Raw genomic sequence first — 21,198 nt, forward strand, 5'->3', positions numbered from 1 at the left:
GGCTTTGAAACGGAGATGAGCACCGGCCCCTAGAGTCGGAAACGACTAGCACGCATGTGCGGGGGAACCTTTACCTTTACCTTTAAAGTCTACTATACTGTCTGTAACATTTGGCCGCCTGCTGATCATGGCCAGTCTGCCTAATTTTTCAGACAATATAGCAGGATTTAGCTATGTTCAAAGAAACTGCATCATAACTGATCCGATAGCGGCGACTCTACATAACAGAGATCAAAATTTCCCAGATATTTTGCCAGATAAGGAGTTGTAAAATGAGCCCGTAAGTCCTTACGGATGGTACAAGATAACAGGACATGAGCTGTGTTTTCAGCTGTGCTTCCTCGTTCACGGGGACAGCTCCTATGGGATTTGTCTGCATCGATCCTCCATAACGCCTATGGGGAGATTGTTGCAGTGTGCTAGAGTTAAGCGTTCTCCAAAATTTAGAGGCACTTATGTAAGTATCTTGCTGGTTTGTGAAGCGAAGCCTGACTGTTGAAGAAAACATTGTTACAGTGATTGCAACAACTAGAAACCCGGGTGATGTGATTGCAATTTTCCAGTATGTGGGTGGGTGGCTGTCACAGAGAAGAGGGGGTCAGCCTGTTCTCCAGAGTACCTGAGGACAGGACAAGAAGTGACGGGTGGAAAATCCAACCTAAAACTACGGAGAAATTTCCTGACAGGGAGACCAATTAGTCAGTGGAATAGCCTGCCTCTGGAAGTTGTGGAAGCTCCATCATTGGAGGTTTTCAAGAAGAGACTGTGCAGCCATTTGTTCAGAATAGTATAGGGCCGTGGTGGCGAACCTATGGCACGCGCGCCACAGGTGGCACGCAGAGCCCTCTCTGTGGGCACGCGCTCCGTCGCCCCAGTTCTAGGCCTTCAGCTGGGTTTTATAAAACCTTTTCTCTTTAGGCCTCCGCCGCCGTGTGCAAAAAAAAAAAAAGGTTCAATCAATTGACCAATTTCAACTTCTCATGAGGAAAAAAAAAAGATCTTGCAAAGTTGGAATTGATTGATTGAACTTTTTAGTCCCACCTAGTCTGCCATTAAGGGACGCGGTGGCTCAGTGGGTTAGGACGCTGAGCTTGTCGATCAGAAGGTCGGCAGTTTGGCGGGTCGAATCCCGAGTGCCGCGTAACAGAGTGAGCGCCTGTTACTCGTCCCAGCTTCTGCCCACCTAGCAGTTCGAAAGCACGTAAAAATGCAAGTAGAAAAATAGGGACCACTACGGTGGGAAGGTAACAGCGTTCCGTGCACCTTTGGCGTCTAGTCATGCCGGCCACATGACCACGGAGACGTCCTCGGACAAGCGCTGGCTCTTCGGCTTTGAAACGGAGATGAGCACCAGCCCCTAGAGTCGGAAACGACTAGCACGCATGTGCGTGCGGGGGAACCTTTACCTTTTACCTAGTCTGCCATTACCACCGCAGCCACGCCCAGCCAATTGGCCACACCCACCCGGCACCCGACAATACATAAGTGGGTTTTGGGTTGCAGTTTGGACACTCGGTCTCTAAAAGTTTCGCCATCACTGGTATAGGGTCTCCTGCTTGAGCAGGGGGTTGGGCTAGAAGACTTTTAAGATCCCTTCCAACTGTATTATTCTATGATCTATCTTCATTTGATACACTTGGGCTGCATGAGGTCCAGTCACACAAAACCTGCATTAGCAAAATAAACGAATAAATGTCTTAGGGACGGAAAAGCAATGAGTACTTTTGGGAAAGGGGAAGTGGACCTCTCAGCTGCCAGCTTAAGTTGGGAACAACAGATTTATAGACTGCCAATAAACAAGCATGTTTGTAAGTCAGGGTTGAAACGAAGGGCCCCTGGTGCTCTCTGAGCCTGGATGTTTTCTTGCAGACCTTTCATTACCCAAACTAGGTAACACCATCAGTGCTAGTAAGGAGTGGGCTTTGCTCCCACTTCTTACTAGCACTGATGATGTTTACCTAGTTTGGGTAATGAAACGTCTGCTGCAAGAAAACAACCAAGCTCAGAGAGCATCAAAGACCCCTTAGATTTATATGCCCTGAGTATATAAAACAGACATGTCAAACACAAGGCCCGGGGGCCAGATCCGGCCCGCGAAGTGGTTTCATGCGGCCCACGAAGCCATCCTGGAAACAGTGAGGGAACGGCCCCCACTGCCTTGGCCCTGGCCCAGAGACCCTCCTTCTGCCAGAGACCTTCAGATCTGTCCCACTCCTGCCCAGGCCCCCATAGGCAGCCTTGATGCAAACGATGTAGAGCTGGCCATGCCCACCCAGTAGGCCATACGCACTCTGGCCACGCCCACCCAGTAGGCCATGCCCACCCTGGCCACACCCACCCGGCCTCCTGAGGGCAACCGCAATGCTGATGCGGCCCTCAATGAAATTGAGTTTGACACCCCTGATATAAAAGGTCGCTTGATACATTATTTGGGTATCTGCAGTTTGGAGGAATAGATTCTATCAATGGATCCTAAGCGCCGGGAGACATTGATGAGCATTGCTCACCGAGCTTCTTCAATCCGGTAGTGTTTAATTGCTAATTTGCTGCTGGATCTGCTGCTGGAGCTGTCCTTGTGTCACGGACTGTGCATTTTTTGCCAGCCCAAATTTACAAGTTTCCCCAGAGCTGCTTCAAAAGACAACGGTTTCAGAACAGACTACGTGTATTTCTCTTCTCCGTGGCAGAAAGAGCTGAAGGAAATGCCCTTTTCAAAGGCAGCCTTGTCTTTTATTCAGTAAGGGATGAAAGAATAGCTTTTTCATTTGTTCTTAGCTTAAAAGCAAAGCAGGGAAGGGCTGTTTACAGGCTTCTGAGGAAGCCACAGAAAAGTGCAAAACGGCAGAACTTTACTGCAGAAAAGAGGGATAGAAAACCCCATTCAAGGGTGTGGTTTGAGTGTACTTGTCTTAGGCTAGAGCAGAGGTGTCAAACTGCTGGGCCACGGGCCGGATGCCTCACGTGGAAGCCGCGCCCACCCCACCTCCGGCAAGGGGGAAAAACTCACGATATGTCACAACATGTCACGTGATGCGGCAAGTTTGAAACCCCTGGGCTAGAGAGATAAATAACTGATTTTATTATATATTCATCATCCTATTTGAGCTGTGGTACTGCAGAAGGCTTCTTTGTGTTCCTTGGACAGCAAAGGTGACCAACAAGTACTGGAGTGCATAACACCAGACATGTCACTGGAAGAAGAAAAAATCACAACACCGTGTCTCACTTATTTTGGCCATGCCATGCGGGGGGAATTGACTGGAGAAACCAATTATGTTTGGAAGAGTTAGTGGTAAAAGGAAACCAAACCACCAAAGATCACAGTGCTGGACATCATCAAAGCTGACACCAGCCAGAGCGTAGAACAGCTCAAAAAAGTAGCACAAGATTGGAAGATGTGGAGAGACCTAACCTATCAAATTGCCAAAAATCAGAGACGACTGAATGGACAATATCATCATCATCTTCATTCCCCCTGCCCGTCATTATCCCTGCTGGTTGTGGATAGGCTAGTTTCTGGAATGGTGTTCGAAATCCCAAAACCAATGTGTTGTGGGAATTCATCCCTGGAGATGCCTTTTGAACTCCATTTGTAAAGATACTGACTGGTATGACAACCACCCGTGGCTCTCTGTGTTATTGTCTCAACACACTGTGATCATGGTGGTTTCCCCTAAGGGCAAATCTGGAGGTCTAGAATTAAGAACTTTTTCCTGAGGCTACTAGCGTGACCGGTCTTCTTTGTGAAGTTTAGATTTGTATCTCCTTCACTCGGATGTTGGATTTACGAAAGTGTCCTCGTGTGAGAAGAACTGTGGATGCTCATATGTAATGACTGATGGATAGGTATAGTCCAATACACACCCTATAGGGCAGGGGTCTTCAAACGTGGCCCTTTTATGACTTGTGGACTTCAACTTCCAGAATTCCTCAGCCAGCGTGTCTGGCTGAGGAATTCTGGGAGTTGAAGTCCACAAGTCATAAAAGGGCCACGTTTGAAGGCCCCTGCTATATAGGATGATAAAATGGAGGATCTGTCCGTGCAATTGTTTGCAGAACCTTATTCGGTAAGGATGCCAGGGCTATAAAACAGAGAAAAGAATAGGTGAATAACAAATGGCCCAAATCTCACACTGCATATGAATAAGCACAAGTGAAAATACATTATCATGTCCAGTTAGGACAGCGCATCCTCAACTTTTCATCCAACAGAGCTATTCCTGGAGGCAAATAGATTATTAAGATGAAACCTGGCAGGGATATGACGAAACCATCAAAGGCCTGCTGGGACAGGTTAGCAAGCCTCCTTCAAGAACAAAATTACTCATGCCACCCCTGACTCTTAATGTCAGCATGGATAATTCCAATGAAAAGGCCAGTTGTAGACCCGAAGTGAGCCCCATCTCACCTATTATCATTTGGGGATTGATCGCCTATCTTAGCCTAATGCTCTAAATAGCTTTCCAAGCCCAGGGGGCGGGGGCATAAGTCTGATATGACAATATTTTTGAATACATGCATTCATAGCGGCACCACAACAGAACTCTGCTCCTCTGTGGGGTCCAAGAAATGAATCACAGCTAGAGGAGTTGCCGCCCGACTTCATTGCTTCAGGCTGATGTATGCGAACAAGGACAAGTGCTTTGTTATTTGAAGTGCTGGTGGAGGAGGAAGCATGGATCTGTGTGAGAATGCATCTTTGCATGCCGAGCTTTTTGAACACTTAAGTGCTAAGTGTTATTAATGGCAAATAATGCACCTGGCAAGGACCATCTAGAATGGTAACAATAATGTATTGTACAAGAACTTTTTAAGTGCAAAGGCCCTTTATGCTGAAGGCTGCACCCATTATTCATATTTAAGAAATATAAAGAGAACGTAGATACATTCAATAATTTGATTTTTTTGTGTATGTGTTTGTGTGTGCTACTTTTCTCTTTCAGGAATTTAGAGCAAAATCAAGAGAGTGGGATAAGCAGGAAACACTGTATCAAAATCATTTGGTGTCTTTAGATAGTCAGCGAAAATTATTGTCTGAGAAATGCAATCTGTTCCAGGTAACATTCTTCGCTTCTTCTCTAAGAGGAATTGGAATTAAATGAACCATGAAGCCTAGATAAATTGTGTATGTGTGTGTGTGTGTGTGTGTGTGTGTATGTATGTATGTATATATATATATATATAGTTGTTGTTAGCTGCAAAGTTGTGTCCGACCCATCACGACCCCATGGACAATGTTCCTCCAGGCCTTCCTGTCCTCTACCATCTGCTGGAGTCCATTTAAGCTCACGCCTACTGCTTCAGTGACTCCATCCAGCCACCTCATTCTCTGTCGTCCCCTTCTTCTCTTGCCCTCAATCTTTCCCAGCATTAGGCTCTTCTCCAGTGAGTCCTTCCTTCTCATTAGGTGGCCAAAGTATTTGAGTTTTAGCTTCAGGATCTGGCCTTCTAAAGAGCAGTCAGGGTTGATCTCCTCTAGGACTGACCGGTTTGATCGCCTTGCAGTCCAAGGGACTCCCAGGAGTCTTCTCCAGCACCATAGTTCAAAGGCCTCAATTCTTTGGCGCTCAGCCTTTCTTATGATCCAACTTTAGGAAGACCATAACCTTGACTATATGCACTTTTGTTGAGAGGGTGATGTCTCTGCTTTTTAGTGTGCTGTCTAGATTTGCCATTGCTTTCCTCCCCAGGAGCAAGCCTCTTTTAATTTCTTGGCTGTAGTCCCCATCTGCAGTGATGTTGGAGCCCAGGAAAATAAAATCTGTCACTACCTCCATTTCTTCCCCATCTATTTGCCAGGAATTGAGAGGACCGGATGCCATGATCTTGGTTTTCTTAATGTTAAGTTTCAACCCAACTTTTGAACTCTCCTTCTTCACCCGCAACAAGAGGCCCTTTAGTTCTTCTTCACTTTCTGCCATTAGAGTGGTATCATCTGCATATCTTAGGTTGTTAATATTTCTTCCGGCAATCTTAATTCCAACTTTTGATTCTTCTAGCCCTACCTTTCTCATGATGTGCTCTGCATATAAGTTAGGCAAGGCGACAGTATACAGCCTTGCCAGACTCCTTTCCCAATTTTGAACCAATCGGTGGTTCCGTGTCCAGTTCTCACTGTTGCTTCTTGACCCGCATATAGGTTTCTCAAGAGACAAATAAGATGGTCTGTTACTCCCATCTCTTTAAGAACTTGCCACAGTTTGTTGTGATCCACACAATCGAAGGCTTTAGCATAGTCAATGAAGCAGAAGTAGATGTTTTTCTGGAACTCCCTAGCTTTCTCCATGATCCAGTGTATGTTGGCAATTTGATCTCTAGTTCCTCTGCCTCTTCGAAATCCTGCCTGTACTTCTGGTAGTTCTCAATCCACATACTGCTGGAGTCTAGCTTGTAGGATTTTAAGCATAACTTTACTAGCATGTGAAATGAGTGCAATGGTGCGATAGTTTAAACATTCTTTGGCACTGCCTTTCTTTGGAATTGGAATGTAAACTGATCTTTTCCAATCCTGTGGCCACTGTTTAGTTTTCCAAATTTGCTGGCAAATTGATGTAGCACTTTTACTACATCGTCTTTTAAGATTTTGAATAGCTCAGCTGGAATACTGTCACCTCCACTAGCTTTGTTGTTGCTCAGCTTTTCTAAGGCCCACTTCACTTCACATTCTAGGATGTCTGGCTCGAGGTCAGTGACCACCTCATCGTGGTTATCAGGGACGTTAAGCTCATTCTTGTATAGTTCTTCTGTGTAATTTTGCCACCTCTTCTTAATCTCTTCTGCCTCTCTGTATACATACATATACATATACACATATACATACACATATACATATACATCTCAATCACTTCATGTGCTTTTTCCACTCACGGATGTCCCTATAACTCATACAGACATTCAAGGAGGGGACATGTTTCTACGTTCCCTTGATCAGACTGCAAGTTTTTTTTAGAATAGAGACTAGAACACACTAATAAAGCAGTATGACCATCCTTAACTAGTGACTTCCAACAAACCGATATTGCTTCTATCAGAACCATAAGTCAAAGATGGCAGTAGCTAGGGCCGTGGTGGCGAACCTATGGCACACGTGCCACAGGTGGCCCGCAAAGCTCTCTCTGTGGGCATGTGCACTGTCGTCCCAGTCCTAGGCCTTCAGCTGGGTTTTATAAAGCCTTTTTGCTTTAGCCCTCCGCCACCGTGTGCAAAAAATAAATAAATGTTCAATCAATTTCAACTTCTCACGGGGAAAAAGATCTCACAAAGTTGGAATTGATTGATTGAACTTTTTAGTCCCACCCAGTCTGCCGTTACCACCGCAGCCACGCCCACCCAGTGGGCCACACCCACCCAATGGGCCACACCCACCCAGCACCCGACGATACATAAGTGGGTTTTGGGTTGCAGTTTGGGCACTCGGTCTCTAAAAGGTTCGCCATCACTGAGCTAGGGAGACATTCCACACTGCTAGGTGAAGATGCTCTCTATCCGTCCTTGAGTTTGTTTGTTGTTGTTTGTTTTTTTTTTTTAAATAATTGGTATAAAATGTGCTGTCCCCATTGCCAGTCTCCATCCTGCAGCTGAATGATGGTGTTCTGACTAGGAGGCATGGTGATTGGTTCTCTCATCATAGTGGCTACGACCGGTCTCCTTTCAACACTGTGCCGCGTAGCATGGAAAACACCCGTCAGGCAGAGCCTGCAACAGGAATTAGAAGGATCTCATTTCTCTAGGTTGTGCGGATCTGCCTCTCCTCATATACCAAATCTGGGCCCTTCTCAAACAAAAAGACGATGAGATGAGGAAAGGTTTGGAAAGCACCAGGGCAGAAAGATCCCCGAAGGGAAAGAGGCAGACCCTACCACAAATGGGGAACTCGCTTAAGTCCTGCAAAATGGAAGTGGTGAAGCCAACTAGCTGCTGGCAACCTTTCTTCTCCAAATAAGAAAAGTAGCAACTAAATCCCAGACCTTCTCTGTCTTCTTCTCCACATCATACAGTGAAGATTTTGCTCTCCTTTCCTCTACCTCAGACATGTCAAACACAAGGCCCGGGGGCCGGATCCGGCCCGCAAAGTGGTTTCATGTGGCCCGCGAAGCCATCCTGGAAACAGTGAGGGAACGGCCCCCATTGCCTTGGCCCTGGCCCAGAGACCCTCCTTCTGCCAGAGACCCTCAGATCTGTCCCACTCCTGACCAGGCCCCCATAGGCACCCTTGATGCGAATGATGTAGAGCTGGCCACGCCCACCCAGTAGGCCATACGCACTCTAGCCACGCCCACCCAGTAGGCCACGCCCACCCACGCCATACCCCCCGGCCCCCTGAGGGCAACCGCAATGCTGATGTGGCCCTCAATGAAATTGAGTTTGACACCCCTGTTCTACCTTGTTGGAAACCGAGAGAGACAGAAGGTGGGAGGTGAGAGATGTAATATAGAAAAGGCAAAGGCTGGATTAAAAATGGCTGCAGTGGCGGCTTATTGGTGCCCAGAGGGAAAAAGGTATATCCTTGCCTCCCAAGACTTACTCTAATGGTTACCCATTGCTGGTTCACCTAACTTAGCTTGCAAGATGTTAGATGGCAAAGCCCAAGGCGAGGTAATCCTCGTCTTACAACATTTGTTTACCGATCATTCAAAGTTACAGCAGCACTGAAAAAGTGACTTATTTTCCACGCTAACAAGCGTTGCACCATCCCCATGGTCCCATGATCAAAATACAGTTGCCTGCCGCTGGCTCATATTTAGGGCGCCTGCAGTGCCCCAAGGTCATGTGATCATCTTTTGTGACCTTCTGACAAGCAAAAACTACTGCAGTGATTCACATAACAACTGTGGCAGGAAAGGTCATAAAATTGGGGGGGAGGGAAATCACTTAACAACACTTAGCAACAAATTTTGGGCTCAACTGTGGTTGTGAGTCAAGGACTACCTGTATAACAGATATTATATTCCTTGTAGTTCTCCTTGGGTAGTATTGAAATAAAGGAGAAAATCCTGCCATTCTACCATACAGCTAAATGGTGACTTAAGCCTGTCTCATTCATAGATCTGTTTATGCAAACAACAAAGGAAATCCTTTCTGTCAAGGCACAACTTTTATTAGTTAGCTAGAGTTTCTGCTTGTGCCTTAGACAGCCGTGTAGATTGATTGAAATAAATACAACATGCTGTACTTAAATACAAGGGGGATATGACTGTTCTGTCTCAAGCAAAGGGGGCTACTATTGCTTGATACAGGCAGATAAACTCCTCGGAAAGGGTTTCATGCAGATTACTTTAATTCATCAGGCATTCTCTAAACATTAACTCACAGTTACTGGAGAGATTCTTCTGAAGCACATTTTATACTCTGGACCCAACACATAGGTGAAAAGAGGTAGTATTTCCTATATTGAAAGAGCAAACTGCTCCCGTGGCTGGAATTCATAAAACCCCCGCTGGCCTGCAGGTAGCCAGCAATCCCAGGTAGCCAATCAGAAGTCCCTCCCAATGGCCAATCCGATACACAGATGTGACCGAGTAACTTAAACTACATTACCCAAAAGGTTATCCCTTAAGGCGACAGTTCTTAATTCCTAAAATAGCTGTTTACTCTGACCAGCACAATGACCCTGAGGAAAGAAAGAGGCTACAAGACAAGGACACATTCCTACAATATAGGATTGCAATAGCACTTATATACCGCTTCACAATGCTTTACAGCCCTCTCTAAGCGGTTTACAGGGTCAGCACATTGCCCCCAACAATCTGGGTCTTCCTCATTTTACCGACCTCGGAAGGATGGAAGGCCGAGTCAACCTTGAGCAGTGAGAATCAAGTGACCGAACTACAGGCAGCCGCAGGCAGCAGAAGTAGCCTGCAGTACTGCATTCTACCCACTGCGCCATCAGGGCTCTGCACCGTTTGCACAGTATTGGGGAAACTTAAGCTTCCCTTAACTCAAGTCCCAGCTACTTCTTCCTTTTGGAGATTGATTCTAGTTGTAAGTATGACTGGGGAGAAATAATTAGACAAAGCATCATACTGTGCATTAAATCTGCATTTCTTTCTCACTCAGTGGAGAATTAGTTGTTATGCATTGATCATAACTGCAGTTTTTCCCCCCCATGTGGCCTTACTTCAGGAGATCATTGGGCTTACATGGAAAACTTTGCTCTGTTAGAAGTTTGGGCTAGTCCAAGACTGAGAAAAGATTGGCACTACAAGGGCATTTCTTATAAATCTCTTGCTGAAATTTGTTCTAAATAAATAGACTTACAGTTCTCAAGGGCCAGCATTCTATAGCAGTATAAATTTACGCATAGAAGAGAAATACCGTTCTTCCCAAAGCAATGAATTTCATGCAACTGTTTTCTTGATATTTTTTTTAAGAAACAAGCTCAAAATTGTAAAATCCAAATACACTGTCAAAAGCTGAAGCAAAATGATGGGGATACTTCCAGCCAGTACAGAAATGAGCAGCTTGGTGTCCAGAATGGTGCTTTTACCGAGCCCGCTGATAGGAACAAATTCTTTATGGAAAAACTTGAATCCACTGTGAGTGAAATAGCGGTGAGCAGAAACAAACTACAAGAGGAAAACTTAAAGCTCCAACAGGAAGTCAAAATGTACCAAAGGAAATGCCAGGTAAAGACCAGGCTATCGGCTAGTGGTGGTTTCTAAATGGTTGCTTTGTAATGTTTTATGCAAATGATTCTGGGTGCTCCAACCAATCCAGAAAGAGTTGTGAGCACATGAATGCTGATAGGACATATAACTGGTCACAGCAATGTACTATGGATGTAACCAGCTTTGCCCAAAGAAAAGGAGTTTAGAATTTCTTGGTGGCGAACCGGTGGCACACGTGCCAGAGCTCTCAGAGCTCTCTCTGTGGGCACGCGCGCCGCTGCTGCCAGCAACTTGCACATGTCCATTAGGCCGCCGCTACCGCCTGGAGTGGCAGCCGCACCCAGCACAAAGGAGACGAAGCGGCCAGCTAGCAAGCCCAAGTAGAGGTGGTAGAGCACGCCCACGCCCAGCAAGACAAAGGCCACCTCGAGCAGGGAAAGCCGGATCCCCATCGGCGCCATGGCCCCCCAGTCCCAGCTAGGATTGTGTGCCTCCCCCCATCTATGCTGGGCCTCCTGCCCACTGCCCCACCAGCCAGAGACCCCCTGGATCTCCCCCAACCCTGCCCGCCCCCCCCAGGCGTCCCCCCCATGAGCAACATCGAGGTGGCTATGCCCACCCCAGCCATGTCCACCCTGTCTGCCGTGACAACTGCAGCCATGCCCACCTAGTGGGCCACACCCCCATGCCCCCCCCCCGAGGGCACCACAATGCTTATGCAGCCCTGGCACTTTGCGATAAATAAGTGGGTTTGGGGTTGTGGTTTGGGCACTCGGTTTCTAAAAGTTTCGCCATCATTGGCATAGGTAGATCGATAGAAGTTGTCAGTAACCAAGCTTAGAATGAATGAATGAATGAATGAATGAATGAATGAATGAATGAATGTCACTTCTTGTATTCAACAGTTTTCCCCTTCCCAAAGTCTTACCTATGAAATAAGGAAGATTTGGGAAAACAATATCCAGAATTAAAAAGAAGAATCTGTGAGGAGGTGGGATCAGGAAGCTGATCTATTTAAATCCTGCAGATTGCTCCTTAGGAGCCAGGAGGGTTTATAATGCAAAGTAAAAAAAACAAATAACCCCCCCAAACCCTCTCATATATATTTTCCTGTGATGGAAAATAGAAGAGTTACAGCTGTCAGCATGTAAGGAATGCCTCTAGTTATTGCCAAGTTATGTTGTGGGGTTTTCCACCCCCCCAATCCAACATTTTGTCCCTCATTACTGTTGCATTATCTCTTGACTTAAGCAGTCTTCTTTTCTCTCTGTCCTGCAACCCAAATAAAACCTCCATCAAGGATCACTGAGCTTGAACTTACAAGAACAGTGCCTGGGTTTTGCCCATTTCGATCCATGAGAAGCAGGAGTTGTGCAAAATATTGTAGTTGTAGTCAGCCATTCAGTCAGGTCTGACCCTCAGCTACTTTAGGGATCAGCACTCTCCATGCCCATGCTGCCACTTGGCAACAAGGAAAGTAAAAACGTCTGCCAAAAATAGCCATAGCTTGCTTGACTGCTTTTCCAGTAAATGTCTACCAGGGACATAAACCTGGACATTATCATTTCACTTTATTGTTTCCTACTGGAAGTGGGGAGAGATTGCTTTTTTTCCGAATCAATAGAGGCAAAGCTGCTAACAGCAACGACTGCTGCAACAGTTTATTCCAGCCTCAAGGGATGAAGCTTCTCTTCCTAATAAGCCAATTAAGGCAACTTTTCCAATATTCTCTTAATGTTTCGAAAGATCTCTTTCTTTCCACAAATCTACCATTCAAGAATTCTCTGGAAAACAGAATGGAATGGAAAGCAGAATGGAATGGAATGGAAAGCAGATGTTCCCTTTCTCAGATTTTTAAGAAAGTTCCACATTTTAATCAGAGGCTGCTTAGAAGGATATTAGGTCCATGCTTTTCCTGGGACCTCACTTTGCAACTTCACCCTCAGGGTTTGTTTGTTTTTCCTCCAAAGGACCAACACTTTCTACCCCAGAACAGAGGCAAGAACTGAGGTATCTCTTTATGTACATGACAAAAAGCATTTACTCATTAGAATGCAAATCTCTCTGTAGCTGGCAAGCAACCTGAAGTATTGTGATTTATCTGGCATGAGGGGCTGCATTCACAAACTAACCAGACAAAGACTTTCTACTCAACTTTTAATCCAGAGAAAATTCAGGAATTGACCTTTTTTCAATCTCATGGTTCAGAAAGACAGACTAACAAAGCCAGGACATCTCGCTTTTATCTGATTTTTTTAATGAGTTTTTGATATTGGGAGAGATAGATAAGCGAGAGCGAGAGAGAAAGAGAAAGAATTTGTACATAAAGCTGTTGTAAGTTTACAGTGTCAGATTAATAATGTGTAGGAATAGCTAATTGAATGGGAGTTCCAAATCTGTGATTTCCCTCTTAAGGCCTCTCCCAACTACAAGTTAAAATGCCACCACACATACTGGGGTCAGTTTTAAAAAAAACTGTCTCCAGCATGAAATTGATAATCCCTATTGTCAATTACGTTCTTACTGTCTCTGTTACTAGTCATTGCCACTCACCAGAAAATCTTGCAGATTATATCTGAGGGAGGGGGAAAGAAAGATCTCTGCCCAAGCATTCTCCACACCCGCTTCAAATCTCAGCTCCTAAGATATCTTTGGGGAAGCCATGTTATTAAACTGGTACAAAACATATGTGCAGTCTGTTGTGTAAGGCGATATGTGATTGAGTTATTGAATGTAATGTCATTCTGAAGTGCTTTTCAGGCTATCCAGTCCCATAAATTGTTTCAGATTACAACTGATACTTGTGCATAGCACCCCCTTCATGTTAATTAACCATATTGTTGTAATCAGGACATGAGTTTTTAATGTGTACAGTTCTACTAACCTGAACCTGTGTGAACTTTCTTAGAAGTAAGAATCTCAAAAGGCCCCATTTTACTTCTGAATACAAAAAAACTTGCTTTATTTCTAAGCGATCCTCCTACAGATAGAACCTGGCAACTCCAAATTGTACAGGGATAATAAAAAAAAGGGGGAAGTCTGCTTTCCAAATGAAAAGAGTCTTTGGTTCCCTGGAATATCAGCATTAAAGGCCACGCAAAAGAGCTCTGAACGTTACGGAGTCGTGAAGTGGCAAGTTATCAGCGAGCAAATGAACTGAGTGCGGTGTTTGGATTTATTTAGAACACTGAAGCCAGGCTCATAGAAGTGAGGAATGAACTGCAGTCTCGTGAAGACCTCTTAAATATGGTGGGACTGGAATGCCAGCAGTTGCGAAAGGAAGTGGCCAAAATCGACGAGTATAAAAACAAAGAAGAAAACCAAGCGAAGTACGTATTGAAACAGTGCGTCTAAACTTCAAAAGCTGGATACAGGGCAGTAGAGGCGTGATCCTCTTGTAGGCCAACTGGGAAGTAGGTCTCAGTAGCTTTGATGGCACTTACTTTTAAGTAAGGATGCAGAGCTTTCTACTTGCGATCAAGATACATTTAAAGTGCAGAATACAAATAAAAGCAAATTGCATTTTTTTTTCCTCCAGAGTCGGTTAGAATGGCTTATGCAATCCATTTTCCCTTAAACTCTCGGAAGATGTACAGATGTCCCAATATGTCACGCCTTCACGTTTGATGTTTTACATCAAAGGTCCCCAGGCCACAGACCGGTGCTGGTCCATGAACCAATGGGAATTGGGCTGCGAAAGCTGCGGATAAGCACAGAAAGCTTTATTTGCGCCTGTGCAAGATTAGATTTCCACCACTGTCATCCTGGAAGGAGGAGAGAATTTCTCTATTTTTATAGTGTGTGTATCCTGTCTTCTGATTTTAGTTACTCTGACCACTGGAAAGGCAGTGTGTAACTGGTTTCATTCTTATTAGGCATCATCAGTGATACATCGCCGGATTCTATGAAACTGTTAAGACAATTACTCCCCTAGCTATAAAGATTGTATAGAGCAGGGGTCGTCAACCTGAAAAAGGAAAAGAGCCACTGGGAACCGGTTCCATCACACATAAAAAAAAGTGGGAGCCGCGGACGCGCGCAGTTGCCATTTTTTATGTGTGATGGAACCGGTTCCCGGTTGCGCGACGGCGACGGCCCGTTTGCAGAGCTACTGCCTTCGGCAGCCTGCAAACGTGCCGCGACAGCTTTCCCAAAGAGCGGCGCCGCTGCCCGTTCGTGCGGAGGTCCGCGTGCACCTCTCCGTGGTATAGAGATTTATAATATAATGTGTTCCGTACACTAAAAATACCGCAGGAGAATTCGTAAAAAATGTTTATATTGTACAGTATAATTGATACTGGTTTTTAGCAATCATTTTTGTAAGGTCAGCTCTTTGTATTATTTTATATTTACAAAAGTGTATTTTTATTGTAAGTATAGTCCTGTGAATAGCTCTTGAGAGGAAAATTGATATATCACATTTATCGTAGGAGGAGGGAAAAAACCTCTGACTTTCCCAGAAACTGGAAATAATAAGTTATTCCAGAAGGACATTTCTTATATTTTCTCTGACTTTATTAAATATCTTTGCTCTTGAGGGAATGCTTTGGGTGGGGAGCTTGAAATTTGTATTTATATTTATATATATATATATATATTAATAGGCTTCAGTCAGCTTATGCACAGTGCATCAAGGATCTAGAAATAAAGAAAACTCAGATACTCGTTCTGGAAAAGCAGCAAGGCAATCTACAAAAAGAGCTAAATGAGGTATTTATTTTTTGAAGAAATATTTCAAAATGTGTCATATTATTTGGGATAATGTAGTTAGGACCAAATAACTGCCTCAAACTGAGAAGTATTCCAGTTGGAGATTGTTGGAATGAACATGGTAGCCACATCTGGTGGTTTCCTTGATATTTCCTTGATACTGACTTTCAATTAAGAGGTCTCATTAGTCTTGCAACCTCCAATTAAAAGTCAGTATCAAGAAAGATCAACCAAGCGCTTCCTGCAGAAGTGACTTTTGAAATGGGGATTGAAGGAAACAAAAGAGAGCAAGCAGGAAACTTGAGAGAAGGGGTTGATGAAGCAACAAGAGTAAAGTTCAACAGGAGAGGTGGACCAGAATGTAAGAGCAGAAATAATAGGTTGGCTGTTGGGTGGAGTGAAGCTATAAAGGTTCAGGAAGTAGATATAGAAGGCAAGAGCTGTCTGTGGAGATTCTCAATCATCCAGGTCATGGTTATCCCAAACATGCTTTTTTCACAAGGCAACTGGACATCTTGTTTTTCTTTGAAGATGTTTCACTTCTCATCCAAGAAGCTTCTTCAGCTCTGCCTGAATGGTGGGGAATGGAAGGATTTATACTCCTTGCAGACGGCTGGTCATTTGCCTTCTTTTAGAGCAGACATGTCAAACTCAAGGCCCGGGGGCTGGATCCGGCCCGCGAAGTGGTTTTATGCGGCCTGCGAAGCCATCCTGGAAACAGATGGCCTCAGTGACTCTCTAAAGGAATGCAAATGACCAGCCGTCTGCAAAGAGTATAAATCCTTCCATTTCCTTCCATCCAGTTAGAGCTGAAGGAGAGTCAGGTCCCCAAATACTTACTGATTTCCTTCCATATACGGTATATATATATATATATACTCTGGTGCTCTTGATTTGGGGCCTGCCAGTCTATTAGGTGGGAGGGGGAATAATTGCTTTCGTTTGGGGTAACTTTTGCTTTCTACTTTTCCTCTCCCGCCTCGATCCACTAGAGAAAGAAATGTGTCTCCTTTATCAGGGAGACGGTTACAGAGAAACCAAACTGGAGAAGACCTTTAGATGCGCGCCAACTGTGCCAGTTACCCGCACATCGTGACACATGTGGATTGGCTGGATTTCAAACGGACATTACGACTCTGGTGGGAGGAGGGATATTGCTGGTTTAACCGTTTAAGTGGGATTTTCCCCAGATTTCGCCTTGACTTCCCTACTGTCACTGGCCCCTAATAAAAGTTTCCTTTTGAGACAATGGCTGCTTCAAGAGTTCCACTTTCTTGGGGGGCTTAGCTGAGGTGGGGCCTTACAAGAAGCTTCTTGGATGAGAAGCGAAACGTCTTCAAAGAAAAAGAAGTCCAGTTGCCTCGTGGAAAAGCATCTTTGGGACAAGGCAAGAGGGACGCAGTGGCTCAGTGGGTTAGGACGCTGAGCTTGTCGATCAGAAGGTCGGCAGTTTGGCGGGTCGAATCCCGAGTGCCGTGTAACAGAGTGAGTGCCTGTTACTCATCCCAGCTTCTGCCAACCTAGCAGTTTCAAAGCACGTAAAAATGCAAGTAGAAAAATAGGGACCACTACGGTGGGAAGGTAACAGCGTTCCATGGGCCTTTGGTGTCTAGTCATGCCGGCTACATGACCACGGAGACGTCCTCGGACAAGCGCTGGCTCTTTGGCTTTGAAATGGAGATGAGCACCGGCCCCTAGAGTTGGAAACAATTAGCACGCATGTGCAGGGGAACCTTTACCTTTACCTTTAAGAGTTATAAAATTGTTTGCCAGTTTTCTATGGTTTGTTGTCATAAAAGAACTAAAATGTATCATGGGGATAGCTCGCCCCACCCTCTCCTGGCTCCCCGTTTAATCAAGGATGTGAAATCTATGGAGCTTTTGAATGTTGATGAGATACACTCTCTCCATTATTCAATATTAGCTACGCTGCCTAAGGCTACTGGGGGCAGCCCCCTCCCCATCTTTAGTAAACCAGACTATGAGCTTCAGTTTGGTAAGCATCTTGTGTCCTGGTTTTGGCACGTAGAAAAGAGGTAATAACCCATGGAGGGGAAAAAAATAATATTAACAAAAAAATAATAGAGACATTTGCATCTTTCTTTATTAGAACATTTGGATCATTGCCAAATAACAGAACTGAACAGAACAGAATAGAATAGGGACATGGAATAGACTGGACTGGACTGGACTGGACTGGACTGGACTGGAATAGAATAGAATAGAATAGAATAGAATAGAATAGAATAGAATAGAATAGAATAGAATAGAATAGAATAGAATAGAATAGAATAGAATAGAATAGAATGAACATGGAATGGAACAGAACAACAGAATAGAATAGAATAGAATAGAATAGAATAGAATAGAATAGAATAGAATAGAATAGAATAGAATAGAATAGAATGAACATGGAATGGAACAGAACAGAACAGAACAACAGAATAGAATAGAATAGAATAGAATAGAATAGAATAGAATAGAATAGAATAGAATAGAATAGAATAGAATAGAATAGAATGAACATGGAATGGAACAGAACAACAGAATAGAATAGAATAGAATAGAATAGAATAGAATAGAATAGAATAGAATAGAATAGAATAGAATAGAATAGAATAGAATAGAATAGAATGAACATGGAATGGAACAGAACAGAACAGAACAACAGAATAGAATAGAATAGAATAGAATAGAATAGAATAGAATAGAATAGAATAGAATAGAATAGAATAGAATAGAATAGAATGAACATGGAATGGAACAGAACAGAACAGAACAACAGAGTAGAATAGAATAGAATAGAATAGAATAGAATAGAATAGAATAGAATAGAATAGAATAGAATAGAATAGAATAGAATAGAATAGAATGAACATGGAATGGAACAGAACAGAACAGAACAACAGAATAGAATAGAATAGAATAGAATAGAATAGAATAGAATAGAATAGAATAGAATAGAATAGAATAGAAGAATAGAATAGAATAGAATAGAATAGAATAGAATAGAATAGAATAGAATAGAATAGAATAGAATAGAATAGAATAGAATGAACATGGAATGGAACAGAACAGAACAGAACAGAACAGAACAACAGAATAGAATAGGAATAGAATAGAATAGAATAGAACAGAACAGAACAGAACAGAATAGAATAGAATAGAATAGAATGAACATGGAATGGAACAGAACAGAACAGAACAACAGAATAGAATAGAATAGAATAGAATAGAATAGAATAGAATAGAATAGAATAGAATGAACATGGAATGGAACAGAACAGAACAGAACAACAGAATAGAATAGAATAGAATAGAATAGAATAGAATAGAATAGAATAGAATAGAATAGAAGAATAGAATAGAATAGAATAGAATAGAATAGAATAGAATAGAATAGAATAGAATAGAATAGAATAGAATAGAATAGAATAGAATGAACATGGAATGGAACAGAACAGAACAGAACAGAACAACAGAATAGAATAGGAATAGAATAGAATAGAATAGAACAGAACAGAACAGAACAGAATAGAATAGAATAGAATAGAATAGAATAGAATGAACATGGAATGGAACAGAACAGAACAGAACAACAGAATAGAATAGAATAGAATAGAATAGAATAGAATAGAATAGAATAGAATAGAATAGAATAGAATAGAATAGAATAGAATAGAATGAACATGGAATGGAACAGAACAGAACAGAACAACAGAATAGAATAGAATAGAATAGAATAGAATAGAATAGAATAGAATAGAATAGAATAGAATAGAATAGAATAGAATAGAATAGAATAGAATAGAATGAACATGGAATGGAACAGAACAGAACAGAACAGAACAGAACAACAGAATAGAATAGGAATAGAATAGAATAGAATAGAACAGAACAGAATAGAATAGAATAGAATAGAATAGAATAGAATGAACATGGAATGGAACAGAACAGAACAGAACAACAGAATAGAATAGAATAGAATAGAATAGAATAGAATAGAATAGAATAGAATAGAATAGAATAGAATAGAATAGAATGAACATGGAATGGAACAGAACAGAACAGAACAACAGAATAGAATAGAATAGAATAGAATAGAATAGAATAGAATAGAATAGAATAGAATAGAATAGAATAGAATAGAATAGAAGAATAGAATAGAATAGAATAGAATAGAATAGAATAGAATAGAATAGAATAGAATAGAATAGAATGAACATGGAATGGAACAGAACAGAACAGAACAGAACAGAACAACAGAATAGAATAGGAATAGAATAGAATAGAACAGAACAGAACAGAATAGAATAGAATAGAATAGAATAGAATAGAATAGAATGAACATGGAATGGAACAGAACAGAACAGAACAACAGAATAGAATAGAATAGAATAGAATAGAATAGAATAGAATAGAATAGAATAGAATAGAATAGAATAGAATAGAATAGAATAGAATAGAATAGAATAGAATAGAATAGAATGAACATGGAATGGAACAGAACAGAACAGAACAACAGAATAGAATAGAATAGAATAGAATAGAATAGAATAGAATAGAATAGAATAGAATAGAATAGAATAGAATAGAATAGAATGAACATGGAATGGAACAGAACAGAACAGAACAGAACAGAACAACAGAATAGAATAGGAATAGAATAGAATAGAACAGAACAGAACAGAACAGAATAGAATAGAATAGAATAGAATAGAATGAACATGGAATGGAACAGAACAGAACAGAACAACAGAATAGAATAGAATAGAATAGAATAGAATAGAATAGAATAGAATAGAATAGAATAGAATAGAATAGAATAGAATAGAATAGAATAGAATAGAATAGAATAGAATAGAATAGAATAGAATAGAATAATTTGGCCAAGTGTAATTAGACACACAAAGAATTTGTGTCCAGTATAGAAGCACTCAGTGTACCTGCAAAGCAACAGACATTAATAGTAATAACAATAATACCAATCAAATGGGAAAAATAAAGAATAAAGAATAAAATAATAAAAATGATAAATAATAATACTATAGCAACCCTTTATGGGTTACACAGACTTTAAACAGAAGTGGGAGAATTAGGAGTTCAGCAGAGTGATGGCAGGAGGGGGAAAAACTGTCCGTGTCTTGTTGTCTCTTCTAGTCTTCTCTTCTAGGCTCCTCTACTTTCCCCAAAGAGTCTCTTCTAGTAGAGTGGTGTATTTCTCTTAGATTTGTTCTTCAGAAGTCATTTACAGGGTAAGGTAGTCACTGGAAATCACCTCCCTGTGGGTCAGGGCACTGCCGTGGTTTTGGCCATCAGTGATACAAGCGGTCCTCGACTTACGACTGTAATTGATCCCAACATTTTCATTGCTGAGCAAGACACTTGTGAACTGAATTTTGCTCCATTTCATGTCCTTTTTTTTGCCAAAGTTGTTAAGTGAACCACTGCAGTTGTTAAGTTAGTGACACAGTTGATAAGTGAATATGGGTTCCCCATTGACTTTATTTATGAGAGGGTGACAAAAGGCGATCACATGACCCACCAGGACACTGCAACTGTCACAAATACATGCCAGTTGCCAAGCACCTGGATTTTGGTCATGTGACCGTAGGGATGCCGCAACAGCTGTAAGTGTGAGAAACAGTCATAAGTCACTTTTTTCAGTGCCTTTGTAACTTTGAACAGTCACTAAATGAAGGCTTGTAAGTCAAGGACTAGCTGTAATGGAAAGGGCTAAACAGTGAAATGGTGCGACTACCTGGGAAGAAGCCTTGTAAACCAGAGATCCCCAACCTTTTGGGCACCAGGGACCAGTTACATGGAGAGAGGTTTTTCCGTGGACCGGAGGGTGCGAGGTTTAGTGTGCTGCCTGCATTCC

The 21,198-nt window shown here is 42.5% G+C and overlaps 1 protein-coding gene across 1 annotated transcript in view; it reads left to right on the forward strand.

Moving 5' to 3' along the window:
- Nucleotides 1-21,198, forward strand: part of DEUP1 (deuterosome assembly protein 1) — a gene marked incomplete at its 3' end in the record, with an annotated part of 60,050 nt that overhangs the window by 16,726 nt on the left and 22,126 nt on the right. Inside the window, exons 6-9 of the mRNA XM_081328053.1 lie at nucleotides 4,944-5,057; nucleotides 10,371-10,625; nucleotides 13,791-13,936; nucleotides 15,212-15,317. Coding sequence (XP_081184179.1) covers nucleotides 4,944-5,057; nucleotides 10,371-10,625; nucleotides 13,791-13,936; nucleotides 15,212-15,317 — 621 coding nt within the window. The remainder of the gene's footprint in view (nucleotides 1-4,943; nucleotides 5,058-10,370; nucleotides 10,626-13,790; nucleotides 13,937-15,211; nucleotides 15,318-21,198) is intronic.

The sequence above is a fragment of the Vipera berus genome, assembly GCF_964194415.1.
Source record: "Vipera berus genome assembly, chromosome: 4".
NCBI lineage: Eukaryota > Metazoa > Chordata > Lepidosauria > Squamata > Viperidae > Vipera > Vipera berus.